A 14608-nucleotide genomic window follows, 5' to 3' on the forward strand; every position below is an offset into this window, starting at 1 on the left:
TGTATGAGTGTGTATGAGTTCATGTCAATTCACAAATGATGGTCTCCTAGTCATGTAGGAAAACCAAAACAAGAGGCACTTTTCCAATATTTTTTCCATAAGACTTTCAGCCGTTTTCTATTTTTTTTTTTCAAAGAATTCAAAAGTACTGTGATTTATCTAGCATAGTTAGAAATCACTGTAAGAAAACAAGATAGTGCAAAATCTCAGCTTAGGCATTTTATTCCAGGACATTATCTTCCCCAGAATTTCTGGGTTGAACCAATTGATTATCCAAATGCTTCTAAACACTGCTGACTAACGAGCCTCTCTATTGGTGCTTACAAATTTATATGAAAATTATGTGTTTATTTGAGTGTCATCCCCATTCGATGAAAGGCTCATAAAAGGCAAAAAAAAAAATCACTTATTTTTGTATCAGTTAGCAATAGCATGTTTAGCAATGTATCTGGCACCTAGTAGGTATTACAATTTATTGAATCAGTGGTTGATTGTTTGTTTAGCAGAAACACATGGGATCTCTTATATAGCAAGATTATGTTGCATTCTTAACGTGTATTTCAATATATACACTTTTTAGAAACTCAAATCTTTAATAAAGTTTAAAATTTATATCTATATAAATTATTGAAATACATAATCAGATTATCTGGCAAGGCAGAGCAATGATTATGAATTATAAATCTGAGAGGTTGAGAGTTAACTGCTGTCTTATTCTCTGGATTGTTCACATTCATGGAAGGTATTCAACTCATCTGATTCAATAGGAGAAAAGAAATATTTATAGTACAACTTCCTCTCTATTGCAAATGAGTTCTAGTTACGTATGTGTCAGATTTTCCCCAGTGAAAGGACTTGTAGGTTTTTTTTCTTAGTAGATGAAAGTATTTTCATCAGCACTCAACTTCTGAGCTTCCTTTTCTGAGATCAGATATTGTAAAAGACAGTCACAGAGATATGAATAATTGTTAACTGCTAAACTTGAAGTCTTATAAATGCCCATTTAAAAAAAACTATATTGAAGCTATTAAAGTTGACTCTCATACATAAGAGAGACAACTCTCTTTTTTTAAGTTCAAATAAATATGATTTTAAAAGAATGATGGCTGATGTCATCATAAGAAATATGGTCTTTCATATTTGTAGTGTGTCCTCCATTCGTCTTGGGTATACCCGGAAATTGTAATTTCTTTGTGGACAAAGATGAAAAAATAATCCGTGTCTGTAATACTTTCTTGTAACAATGAGGACAACAATCACAACCACCGTGACACCAAGAAGCTATTATAACAAGATGCTAGAACGTAGATGAGATTATCTTGCAATTAGCCGTATCTGTCTGACACATTCCTTTCTTTGTAAGAGAAATTGTGCAGACCAGTTTATTCCGTTTCAAAGATTTTCATAAAAGAAAAAGGAAAACTGCAATTTTTGCCACAAAAAGACAGGTGGCGTAAGCATGCAACTTTTTTTTTTTTTTTTTTTTTTTTTTTTAATATACAGTGATGATTTTCTCTCGGTTCTTTGAAAAAGCTCGCTTGTGCTCGGGTTTGTGGCTGAGCCCGGTGACGTCAGTGTGGCAGTGCGGAGTCAGGCACAGCGGCTCCCTATAAGCAGAGGAGCTGTCCGTGTGCTGAAACGGTCCGAGAAGCTCGCCTGGAGAACCGGGAGGAACATGCTGTGGACCTCCTCTGCCATCTAAAAAAAAGAGGTAAGGCTGCTTTTCTCTTTGATTTATTGGAAAGTTTTAATTGAATGCTCTTCCCTTAATTCCTAGCTGTAGCTGAGATGAAAAAGACTGTTTGGCAAGCTGATGTCGATAGGATAACTGAATAGCAACCTGCTGCTCACCAGCCAATGTAAGGACAGTACATATGTGTGTATACATGATCGGGTCTATGCTTTTTATGCTATTTGATGTTGGATATTTACCAACCAGAATGTTATTTAGGTAGTCATAGAAAGAAAAGTGAAAAAGTTAAGGATTTTGGTGTGAATACTCATATTAATGTAAAGTTAACCGAGCTCAATATCTTGCTTCTTTCCAAAATTTGTTATTTCTGCCATTAAGATATGAATCCAGGGGTATAATTTATATGCCTAATATTTTTAACAATAGGTTTCCAATGATTCAGAGGCTGTTAAGCATGTTAGTCATAGAGGCAACCAATTTTGGGACTATTTTTTTCTTTGATATTTATCTTACAAGAGCTCTGAATTAACTAACCACATAAAATTCTTTTCTGAACTTGTATATTTGAAAGAGCTTACATTATAATCTCCTAATTTTAGTCCTAAGATATTAACTTAGGATTTTCCTGAACACTGGATTCTCCCTTTTTCCAGGGTAAAACATTTTCTTGGGTTAAAGGTTAGCTGTGACCATGAATTACAGAGAAATGATAATTTTGAATACATGATGAAAACATTCATAACTTTGTAAATCGTTATTGTTATTACTATACTTTGATTTAAAGAGGATGTTCTATATGTTGCTAAAGATTTTGTCAGGGACAAGTATTTCTTTTTTCTGTATCCCAACTAGTTGAATTGCTCAAATTATATATTTTCACCTGCACAGGTCAATAATCTAGCCTGATTTCAACAGAAAAGACATTTTAACTTGAGGGATTTTAATGATAGCTATCGGGGGAAAACGATCTTCTAAATGTATTTGGATTTCAGAAAATTCCATTTTAAATCAAACCCTGTATAGAATAGTAGAGCTGTTGAAACATCTTTACTACTTGAAAGAGCTGCTACCTGGGGAGAAAAAAAAATCTTTCGAGTCTCACTCATAGGTAATAACTATGTCATTCAAACTGAACCTGAACAGATAAGCAAAGGGTAGCACTTGTTAGGCTGTGGCTTAAACAACTGCAGTGAGTATTCTGCTTCAACGCTACAGCAAAACAGTTCCAAGATAAGAATTTTAAAGACGAGCATATAATCTATATGTTGAGACTATTTCAGAGTCATGGTTTCAAATAAATAAGTTCAATAAGGTTTTTAAGATTGTTGTTTCAAATGCCAATGTTGAAAGTTGATTACCAAAGTTGAGTTAATCCTAAAATAATATGAATGAGAGTGCATAATGTACTTTGACTTGAACCTCATTATTTTATGAATAAAATTGCTTATAGTAAACATCTATTTATAGTAAATATTTTGGAAATATCATTTAAAATGTCTTTAGAAATTTTTCTTTGAATAAATTAAGTAATCTGGTAAATGTGAATCATTTAAATAAATATATAGTATGCTAAAATGTTTTCATAACTAAGCCATTATTGGTCTCTAAAAACTGAAAACAAAATCATCAATATGATCTTGTGAACAATGGTATTTTCTGTAATTGATGTCTAAGCTAACAGAAAATGGTATACATAAAACCTAGCTTATCTAACACAAAACCATGATCTTGTAAAGATATGAACAAACTTGTAAACTTCTTTTACATTCATTTGTTTACAACAAAATAGCAAATATTAAAAGTTTTTCAATGCTAGCAATATTAAATGTAAATATATAAAAACTAACCCTCTTGCTAAATCCTATGTGAGATTTTAAGGCATTGGAGAAAAAAATGAATGAATATCTTTAAGTAGGAAAAATTCAACACATCATCTGTGTTTATTTGAATTGGGATTTACATAGTGGTTATTTTAAGATTTTCTAAACAGTATGAGTGATTTAAGATTTCACAGGTCCATACCAAAATAGACACAGACATAAGACAAACTGAATCTGAACACTCACAAGTTCAGAAATAGACTAGCTAAAAAAACTTATGTTCTCTCTGTAGCATCTGTTATTATTTACTATACACTCTTGAGGGCTGATGAAAAGTATAACCACAATTGCATTTTTCAAGACAGCCATAATAAAAATTATTAGAAGAAATATGGAGCGCAGAGATTTTAAAACATTTTATTGGTTTAGCATGTTTACATAAAAAGAAGCTTCACTGGTTTAGTCTACTGGCTGGAATCTGAGAAGTTCTGGAGGTTATTTATGAATATTGGATTTGGTATCAGATTGAGAACAAGTTATTTCTGAAAAATATATGTGGACAGAACTCCCCACAAGGTAATTCAGTATGACTGACATGTAACAGTATCACTTTATCATATATGGTCATGTAACTGCTGCTGTGTTTTAACAACAAAATTAGAAGAACATTTCAGGAAATAAACCACATTTTTTGGAAACAACCTTAAGGACATGATTTGTGGGTGTGTATGTGTACATGGATGTTTTCAATTAAGCCAACAAATTATTTTGCCAATGACTTCAATATATAAAATAGCTAAAACATCTTGGGAAGTATTTGTTACTTTATTACAAAGAAACAAGGTATACTAAATCAAACTACATGTTCTGTAGATGAAAAAAATAAAATTTGAGAAATCTCATATCGGTGTTTTTGTTGTTCTTTTAAGTAATAGAATGCTATGCAAGTTTGAGGTAAATGAGTAATAATTTTCCTAAAGATTCCTGTGGTTTGCTTGTGGAGATCATATAGAAAATATTCATGATTTTTAAAAAAGAGTTATCCTAAGCTTAATGTGAAATAATATCTACTCTGTTTTTCCTCCCCTTAATGATCAATTATTTCTTTTGCCATAGTGTCTTCTATTATGTTTTATTTGTGTTAACTCATATTTTCTTTGTTTTAAGGAACTCTTTCCAACATGGCTGAAGCAAAGACCCACTGGCTTAGAGCGGCCCTGTCTCTTATCCCTTTAATTTTCCTCATCTGTGGGGCTGAAGCAGCTTCATTTCAGAGAAACCAGCTGCTTCAGAAAGAACCAGACCTCAGGTTGGAAAATGTCCAAAAGTTTCCCAGTCCTGAAATGATCAGGGCTTTGGAGTACATAGAAAAGCTCCGGCAACAGGCTCACAAGGAAGAAAGCAGCCCAGACTATAATCCCTACCAAGGCATCGTCGTGCCCCTTCAGCAAAAAGAAAATGGTGATGAAAATCACCTGCCTGAAAGTTTGAGGGATTCACTGAGTGAAGACGACTGGATGAGAATAATACTCGAAGCTTTGAGACAGGCTGAAAATGAGCCCCAGTCTGCACCAAAAGAAAATAAGCCCTATGTCTTGAATTCAGAAAAGAACTTTCCAGTGGACGTGACTGATGAATATGAGACACAGCAGTGGCCAGAAAGAAAGCTCAAGCACATGCAATTCCCTCCTATGTATGAAGAGAGTTCCAGGGATAACCCCTTTAAACGCACAAATGAAATCGTGGAGGAACAATATACTCCTCAGAGTCTTGCTACATTGGAATCTGTCTTCCAAGAGCTGGGGAAACTGACAGGACCAAACAACCAGAAACGTGAGAAGATTGATGAGGAGCAAAAACTTTATACGGATGACGAAGATGATATCTACAAGGCTAATAACATTGCCTATGAAGATGTGGTTGGGGGAGAAGATTGGAACCCAGCAGAGGAGAAAATAGAGAGTCAAACCCAGGAAGAGGTGAGAGACAGCAAAGAGAATGTAGAAAAAAATGAACAAATCAACGATGAGATGAAACGCTCAGGGCAGCTTGGCCTCCAGGAAGAAGATCTCAGGAAAGAAAGTAAAGACCAACTCTCAGATGACGTCTCCAAAGTAATTGCCTATTTGAAAAGGTTAGTAAATGCCGCAGGAAGTGGGGGGAGGTTACAGAATGGGCAAAATGGGGAAAAGGCCACCAGGCTTTTTGAGAAACCTCTTGATTCTCAGTCTATTTATCAGCTGATTGAAATCTCAAGGAATTTACAGATACCCCCGGAAGACTTAATTGAGATGCTTAAAACTGGAGAGAAGCCGAATGGATCTGTGGAACCGGAGCGGGAGCTTGACCTTCCTGTTGACCTAGATGACATCTCAGAAGCTGACGTAGACCATCCAGACGTATACCAAAATAAGATGCTCTCCAAGAGTGGCTACCCTAAAGCGCCTGGTAATGCTGGGACTGAGGCCCTACCAGATGGGCTCAGTGTTGAGGATATTTTAAATCTTTTAGGGATGGAGAGTGCAGCAAATCAGAAATCTTCATATTTTCCCAATCCATATAATGGAGAGAAAGTCCTGACAAGGCCCCCCTATGGTCCTGGAAGAGCTAGATCGAACCAGCTTCCCAAAGCTGCCTGGATGCCATATGTTGAAAACAGACAGATGGCATATGAAAACCTGAATGACAAGGATCAAGAATTAGGTGAGTACTTGGCCAGGATGCTAGTTAAATACCCTGAGATCATTAATTCAAACCAAGTGAAGCGAGTTCCTAGTCAAGGCTCATCTGAAGATGACCTACAGGAAGAGGAACAAATTGAGCAGGCCATCAAAGAGCATTTGAATCAAGGCAGCTCTCAGGAGACTGACAAGCTGGCCCCAGTGAGCAAAAGGTTCCCAGGGGGGGCCCCGAAGAATGATGAGACCCCAAATAGGCAGTACTTGGATGAAGATCTATTAATGAAAGTGCTGGAATACCTTAACCAAGAAAAGGCAGAAAAGGGAAGGGAGCATATTACTAAGAGAGCAATGGAAAATATGTAAGCGGCTTTCATTAATTATCCCACTTTCACTCCTCCCATCCCAAGCAAGCCCTAATATTTCTCTTCAGTGTGTTGACTTCTATCCTGTTAACACTGTAATATCTTTAAATGATGTACAGGCAGATGAATCCAGGTCACTGGGGAGTCTGCTTTGTTTCCTCTGAGCTGTTCTCTTGTGTATGGGTATGTGTAAATGTTGTGACTCCTTGATAAAAAATTTATTATGTTCATTATTCAAGAAAGATATCTATGATTGTGTTTAATAGTGTATCTAATGGCTTTGGCATTGTTGATGCTTGAATATGATAAAGAGTGTCCTATAGTTCTATTGAAAGTTTTTAATATTTATTGAATTATTTTGTTACTGTCTGTAGTGTTTCGTGGAGTACTGGAGCAAAAAAAAAATAAAGCATTATAAATATATAGTTTTATTTATAAGGCCTTTTCTATTCTGTGTTTTACTGTTGATTAATAAATGTTATTTCTGGACAACTTTGGACTCTTAATTCTGGAAAACCAGAGACAATGACTCTGAAGCAAGCAGGCTGAAGGCGAAGGAGAAAATCATCTTCACCAGATAATTCAGGTAAGAAGTAATGGATTTTATACATATGACCATATAGATCTGCTTGCAGAATGCCACATCCTCTCACAGCCCACTAGTTATGCTCACCCATGGTTTTCCTCATATATATAATCTATAGAGTAATATAGAGTATAATCTTGATGTAGTAGACATATTTTTTACTCTTGATTTATATAAGTAAAAGAAATGTAAGTCTCCCAATACCCATAACCAGCATCAAAACAAAAACAGAAAGAAAAAAGGCTGCATATATGGCAATCAAAAATGACTACCGACTTGAAAGCAACCTGACTATTCCCAGGTCATGTTGGTTCCCAGAATACAAGGCTGTTGTCTCTCTTGTGTGACTCGAGAGGGGCCAGAGGAGTCCCAAACTGACCATTAGGTAAGCAAAGGAGCACAGTCACAGTGGAAACAGACCAGCCCCATCTCCTGCCCTAGTGGGCAAGGCAGTGCATGATTATGACAGCACACAACACTTTAGTGCAGAGTCAGCCACCTAACACGTCAACAGGGAATCCAGAAAACATCAGCCAGAAAATGTAGAGAGCAATGAAACAATAATCGTCCATAAACAAAGATATAAACAATAGCTTTTATTTTTTAAGTGCTTACTGTGCTACAGGCTCTATACTAAACACTGTAAAAACTTTGTTTAGTCTGTAATTTATAATTATAGACTATAATTTTAGTCTATAATTTTCCCCTCCCTTTTACAAACAGGAAAAATAAAACTCAGAATGATTAAATAACTTTCCCAAGGTGACTTAGCATTATGAGTTGTCAAATCTGTATTATCAACCACTTCACTACACTGCCTCTCCAGGAAGTGCCCTTTCAACCGAGGAATCTTGAGGTTTTAGTACAGGTCACTTCCAAAAAAGGACACATGTGTGTGTATGTGTGCATGTGCTTCATGTGCATGCATGCGTGTGTGTGTGTGTGTGTGTGTGTGTGTGTGTGTGTCCAGGGGGATCATCCCTGAACTATCAAAAGGCTGAACTGTCATAAGGCAGTCCCAGGGCCTGGATGCTTTAGGGGAAAACAAGGAATGTAGGTTTTCTAATTTATAATTTTGCCAGATTCTTTTCTGTCAAATGATCATGCAATTTTGTGGTATTCTAGAATCTGCAAGTGAGCAGGAACTTAAAGGCAATTATCTCTATGGTGTTTCTAATATGCAGAACTTATTCTCAAATACTCTCAAGATAGGGTGTTCTCCCTCACAATTCAGTATTATAAATTGGACACTATGGAGTGGCCATTCTGCAGAGGTAGCTTTCCCACAGGTTATTACAGTTCACTTTCTGCATACCCTTCTGAGACTGATGTTATTTGCAGTTTTGGAAGCTCAGCTAGGTAAAATGAGTTGCTTCATTTGTACAGTTGGTTAGTGGTGAAGTGGACTTTAACCCACAACTAACCGTAACTCTCAGGCATATGCTGTTCCATGTGGGTGTGATGCTTTATCATACATGGAGCTAGGTATCGGGGGAGGCTGGGGAACAAAGTGCGGCTCATTCCAGTGGAGACATCTAGGATACTCGTGGCTTAAAGTGTAGAGAATATTTTTATATGCCATGTTTTGCAGGTATCCACACACACCTTCCACCCATTGTATACTCTGTCCAATCATCTGTGTCATGCTATATAAATCATTCCTTGGATCCTAACTCAACTGCGTGAATATTTTCATGGTAGCCTTAAGCAGAAATAAGAACTTGGCACATGCATCTCTACCAAAAAGAAATTTGCCTTCTCTGTGATGTTTAAACATTTTGCTGAGAGGTCAGGCAAGGCTGACAGGACACAGCAGATAAGGCTTCTGTCTGGGATTTATACACAAACCAGGAGCATGCCAAACCCTGCACTCTGGACTACACCAAGCTGCTTTGTTCTTAAAACCTCAGTTAGGTCTGACATTCCAGGACTCTCCAATGGAGACATTTTGGGCATCAGGATTGGCAGTTGAAAAGATGTTTTAATTTGAGACACATATTCCTCCCTGACCTCACTTAGGCATCAGTCAGCAAGCACCTTTGCCTTTTTGCAGGACAACCCTATCTTCAGCTATTGACTCATCAGACTTACTTTGGATCCAAAGGTGGTGGTTGTTGTTGCTGTTTTTTAAAGCACCTTAGTATGTTATTCCCTAGCATAAGAAATGAAGCTCTAAGTACAATTCAAGGATGTAGATGACAAATTAGTTGCTGTTAGAGCAACACTATCCCTGTCCCTCCCCAGAAACCTCCTTTATTAGAAGTCGGGTGTAGCTCAGACCTCCAGCCAGATACCCACGGCAGGCTACTTGTGACAAGAGAAAGAAACTGCATGTGCATGAAAACTGGCCCCCTTGCTGGAGTCTTTGTCTCCATCAGCAGGAATCAGATAGAAGCCTGGTACTTTATGTTCTTGGCAAGATCCCACCTACTGATCCTTCCTTCCCTTCTTCACTCACAGCATATCCTCCCATCCGCCTTGGGGACAATTAGGACTAATATGTTTGTGTCCTTTCTAACAAAACTTTTCAATCACCCTCTTCCCTCACACTCAAACCTCCCTAAATTTTGTATATCACCTTCATGGACTGTGATGGTTAATACTGAGTGTCAACTTGATTGGACTGAAGGATGCAAAGTATTGATCCTGGGCGTGTCTGTGAGGGTGTTGCTAAAGGAGATTAACATTTGAGTCATTGGGCTGGGAAAGGCAGACCCACACTTAATCTCGGTGGGCGCAATCTAATCAGGTGCCAGTAAGGCTAGAAAATAAAGCAGAAAAACATGAAGACTGGACTGGCCTAGCCTCCCAACCTACATCTTTCTCCCGTCCTGGATGCTTCTTGCCCTCGAACATCGGACTCCGATGTTCAGTTTTGGGACTTGGACTGGCTGTCCTTGTTCCTCCGCTTCCGGATGGCCTGCTGTGGGACCTTGTGATTGTGTGAGTTAATACTTATTAAATTCCTATATATTTATATATATGATATAGGGATTCTTTTATATATATATATATATATATATATATATATATATATATATATGAATTTATTATATATTGGAATATAGTATATCTTAGAGCAGGTGTCCCCAAACTTTTTACACAGGGGGCCAGTTCACTGTCCCTCAGACCGTTGGAGGGCTGCCACATACTGTGCTCCTCTCACTGACTACCAATGAAAGAGGTGCCCCTTCCTGAAGTGCGGCGGGGGGCCGGGTAAATGGCCTCAGGGGGCCGCATGCAGCCCGCGGGCCATAGTTTGGGGACACCTGTCTTAGAGGATACAGAGTGAGAGTCAAATATACATAATAATATATTATATGATATATATTATATAATATATATCCTATTAGTCATCAGAATATATATTATGCTATATGTATCCTATTAATTCTCAGAATTAGAAAATTACAGTTAAAAGGGGATGCTGTATGGAGCTTTAGGATAGGCTTTTAACTTAAATTAAGCCACATATTTAATTAGATACTCTTTAAAGCATGGCACCATTCTGATATTTCAGATATTTTGAAAATGCCACGGTCCTAAGGTGCATATATCCTAATTAGTTCTGCCACTCTAGAGAACCCTGACTAATACCTGGACCCAAACTTCTTCCCTTATTCTATAACCTTCCTCAACATGCCCTTTGATACTCAAGGTTAGTCCTAAGCATGACACCCTGCATCCTCAACCTCTTCGGTGAATACTCTCTTCAACTTCTTGCTCTAAGGGAAACCTACCTCACCCCTAAGGTTGCTGCTTTCCCTGCAGTACTCTTCCTTGTTCCTTGCTTCTGCCTAAGGTACAGTTTTTTCTCTCTTCCAAAAAAATATCAAGTGCTGAATCTCTGGCCATCCACCATTACTACTGGCTGTTGCAGTTATCTGCTGTCCCAGGTTACTTCATCTCTTTCCTGAAAGATAGTAACGACTGCTCACTGTTGCTTTTTCTAGCACTGCTTCTGTCTTAATGTTCGTTGATTTCAATATGCCTAAGATGATTTTTCCAGCCCAGGCTCTGTTTTCTATCAGCTCTTCAGTTACATGGTTATGCCTCTGCTCTTTTCCTTACCAATAACTGCAACCTGCACTCTGTCAATTCCAAACATTTCACTCTAACGATTGCCGTCTTTATTGCCAGGGTGCTTCCTCTGGTACTCCAGTTCTAATAATCCCTCCACCCCAAAAACTGAATCCAGGCATCCTGCCATATTTTCACTCTTTGTAATCCCTTTGATTTTTCCTACCCACTTTGTCAAGCATAAATTTAATGGTGAGTCATTATAATTGCTACCTTGTAAACATTTTAACTCTCTTCTGTCTCTCATGTTCAATTGCATTCTCTGCTAAACAACTACTCTAGTTAAGTTTAATTCTCCACCCCACCTTACCTTCTCTCCTACAACTGAGCATAGCAGCAGCAAGACACATAACAACCCTAACTGATTTCACTTTAAATTCATGCTCACTGCCCTCAAGTGTACCATAATGCTGATCTGTAATCCTCACACACCCCTAATCTATTCAGTTTCTCACTCCTTAGGCAATAATATCACACTTTTTCTGCTGTCTGAAAATATTCATCACTGTCTGCACAATCCATGCTTTCACATAGTTATCTGACTTCATGTTTCACTAACAAAATAAAGCAACCCCAAGGAAGAGATGTACAGATGCCCATCTCCACATTGAGCCACCTACAGTACACTCTCTGCTTTCCTATTTCCTTTTTTTGTGGGGAAGGGAAGAGGCTGGCCTGTACTCCTGTCTTATTAGCCTCTGTCCTCTTGCTAAGTTTAGAACCTTGTTTCAGTAATTTTCCTCCTGTTTGTTGAATCAGCTTTCCCCTCTCTATTGAATCATCCCTATTAGCCTTCAGATAGGTTGCTTTCTTTCATCTGTAAAACCAACTAAACAAGTGACCTCTCTCCTGTTCCCACGTTGTCCTATATCTACTGCCCCATGTCTCTTCCCCTTATGGAAAAATTCCTGTAAACAGTTGTGTGTCCTTATCCAAATTCTCCCTTCCCATTCTCAAATTCCTTCAGTCAGGCTTTTGCCCTCACCTCTTCATAGAAATGGCTCTTGTTAAGGGAAAGAGTGATCACCATATTGCCAAATCTGATGGTCAATTCCAAGTTCTTATCTTATTTGGCTTTGCAGTATTAGACAATATCATCACCTTTTTACCTTTGAACACTTTCTGCACCTGATGTCCAGGCCACTGAACATGCCTGGTTCTCTCCATACCTCAATGGCTACTCTTTTAGTCTCCTTTGCTGTTCATTTTTATCTCCCTGCTTACCAAACATTGGAGACCAGAGCCCAGACCTTGGAACTCTTCTCTTTTCTAATCACACTTACTCCACAGATATTCCAGTTCAATCCTCATGGTTTTTACCACCAACTATTGGCCAACAATGTCCACTACGTGTAGTTTATAATGTTTCCATTAACTACAAACTCTTACATTCAACTGTCTAGATGACAACCTCACCTGGATGTTCGATAGGTGTCTCAAATTGTCATATAGCCATAGCGGAATTCCTGATTTCCAATTTTTTTGGCAAAATTTCAGCACCTCTCACAGACTTTTCTCTCTCAGCTGTTCAGAACAAAACCCATATTTTCTTACTCATTTCATCACAACATTGCTCTTTATCTTATAATACATTCATGACCTGGCATCAAATTTTGTTGTCTTTCTAAAATACAACCACATTTCATTTTCTCACCACCTCCACTGTTGCCAACATGCAATAAACCCTAATCATCACTCACTTGTGTTATTGGAATATATTCCTTTTGATTTTCCTGCTTCCACTCTTACCTTTCCCATATGTTAAACATAGCAACCAGTGCGATCCTATTATAACCTAGATTAGAGGATACAGAGAGAGAGTGAAAGTTACTGCCGTGCTCTACAATGTTCTACATGACCTAGCTCTGAACCCATTTCCTGGTACTTTTTTCATTATACCCTCCCTAGGTGCATAAACCTTCTCACTGTACTTGAAAGTGGAAAGCATATTCCCACCCCAAGACTTCTGCATTTTCTGTGTCCTCTCTCAAAAACCCTATCTCCCCAAATAGCTGCATGATTTTCTCCCTTACTTCTTTCAAGTCTTAGTTGAAATATTGACTTCTTGGTCAACTTCAATTCCTACACACCTTTCCTTTTTTTTTTTTTCTTGCTTAATTTTTTCTCAGCATTTATTACCTCCAACATTCTCAACTTACAGTTATGTCTAAGTTATTGCCTACTTCTTTACCACTAGAATGTAATCTTCTGAGAGTAGTTATTGTTTATTTTATTTATTGTTGCATCTCTAACTCTCTAGATCAGTAACCAAAACACAGGAAGTGCATGGGAAATAGTTACTAACCAAATGAATGAATGGGAGATGAAAGAATGAAGACAGAAAAAAGTAGGGAAAATAGTGTGTTTTTCTGTTTTTGCATTGCTATAAAGAAATACCTGAGATTGGGTAATGTATAAAGAAGGCAGATTTAATTGGCTTATGATTCTGTAGGCTGTACAGGAAGCATGACCCCAGCATCTGCTCTTGGTGAGGGCATCAGAGAGGTTACAATCATAGCGGAAAGCAAAGGGGGAGCTGTTGTGTCACAGGTTGAGTGCTATGCAAAATGGGGAAGGAGGTGCCACACCCTTAAACCAGATCTCACATGAACTCAGGGTGAGAACTTCACTCATTATTGCAAGGACAGCGCCAAGCCATGCATAAGGAATCTATCCCCATGATGCAAGCATTTGCCACCAGGACCCCCTCCAATACTGGGAATCACATTTCAACATGAGATTTGAAGGGGACAAACATCCAGACAGTATCAATAGGAAGAATAGCGATTAATTTTGAATCTAGAAGAATGAAACAAAAAGTAAATCCTTACTGAAAGAATAAACTTCATAAGTATACAATTTTATTATGCAAATTATTATATTTTTGTCAGTTATATCAAGTAACAACTTTATTACAGTGCATCAATATAGCTTTGATGACATTTATTTTGACAGAATGAAATTAATGAAGAAAATAAAATTCTTGATACAGATTTTAGTATCTTTCTTTGCCAAGTCTTTCAGCTTTGCCCCAAAGAAATGTAACAGCAGGATTAGCAGGAAGAGGTTAGGTAGGAGCTGTAAGCTTGTGAAAACAATACGGCCCAGCTATTTTTTTTTTTTTCAATTTAACATACGCATCATCAGAAGGACCCAAATCATGATTAGGCAATTCTCTAAGATGCCGTGGTTTTCTTGAATTACAAAATTACAGTTATTTTGGTATTTTTATCAATGTAGGTGAGAATTATAGTTATTTTGACCTATAGAAGAAAAAGATTACTGTTATTATAATGCTATGGAAATGAGTCACATGCTGACAAAAGTTATGCCAGTCTGAATATGTAGCGACTACGGCTAATGCTATTTATGCTTTGACTATTATT

The 14608-nt window shown here is 37.6% G+C and overlaps 1 protein-coding gene across 1 annotated transcript; it reads left to right on the plus strand.

Annotated features, from left to right (window-relative positions):
* Positions 1-1563: 1563 nt before the first annotated feature.
* On the plus strand, positions 1564-6979 carry SCG2 (secretogranin II). Its single transcript, XM_003925477.4, has 2 exons — positions 1564-1711; positions 4681-6979. The coding sequence occupies exon 2, from the start codon at positions 4695-4697 to the stop codon at positions 6555-6557; it is 1863 nt and encodes a 620-aa protein (XP_003925526.1). The 5' UTR covers positions 1564-1711; positions 4681-4694; the 3' UTR covers positions 6558-6979.
* Positions 6980-14608: the final 7629 nt, after the last annotated feature.

The sequence above is a fragment of the Saimiri boliviensis genome, chromosome 5 (assembly GCF_048565385.1).
Source record: "Saimiri boliviensis isolate mSaiBol1 chromosome 5, mSaiBol1.pri, whole genome shotgun sequence".
NCBI classification, from domain to species: Eukaryota; Metazoa; Chordata; class Mammalia; order Primates; family Cebidae; genus Saimiri; species Saimiri boliviensis.

Excerpts from the sequence above, each read along its gene's own strand:
- SCG2 (XM_003925477.4), top strand. The coding sequence starts at position 4,695 with ATGGCTGAAGCAAAGACCCACTGGCTTAGAGCGGCCCTGTCTCTTATC.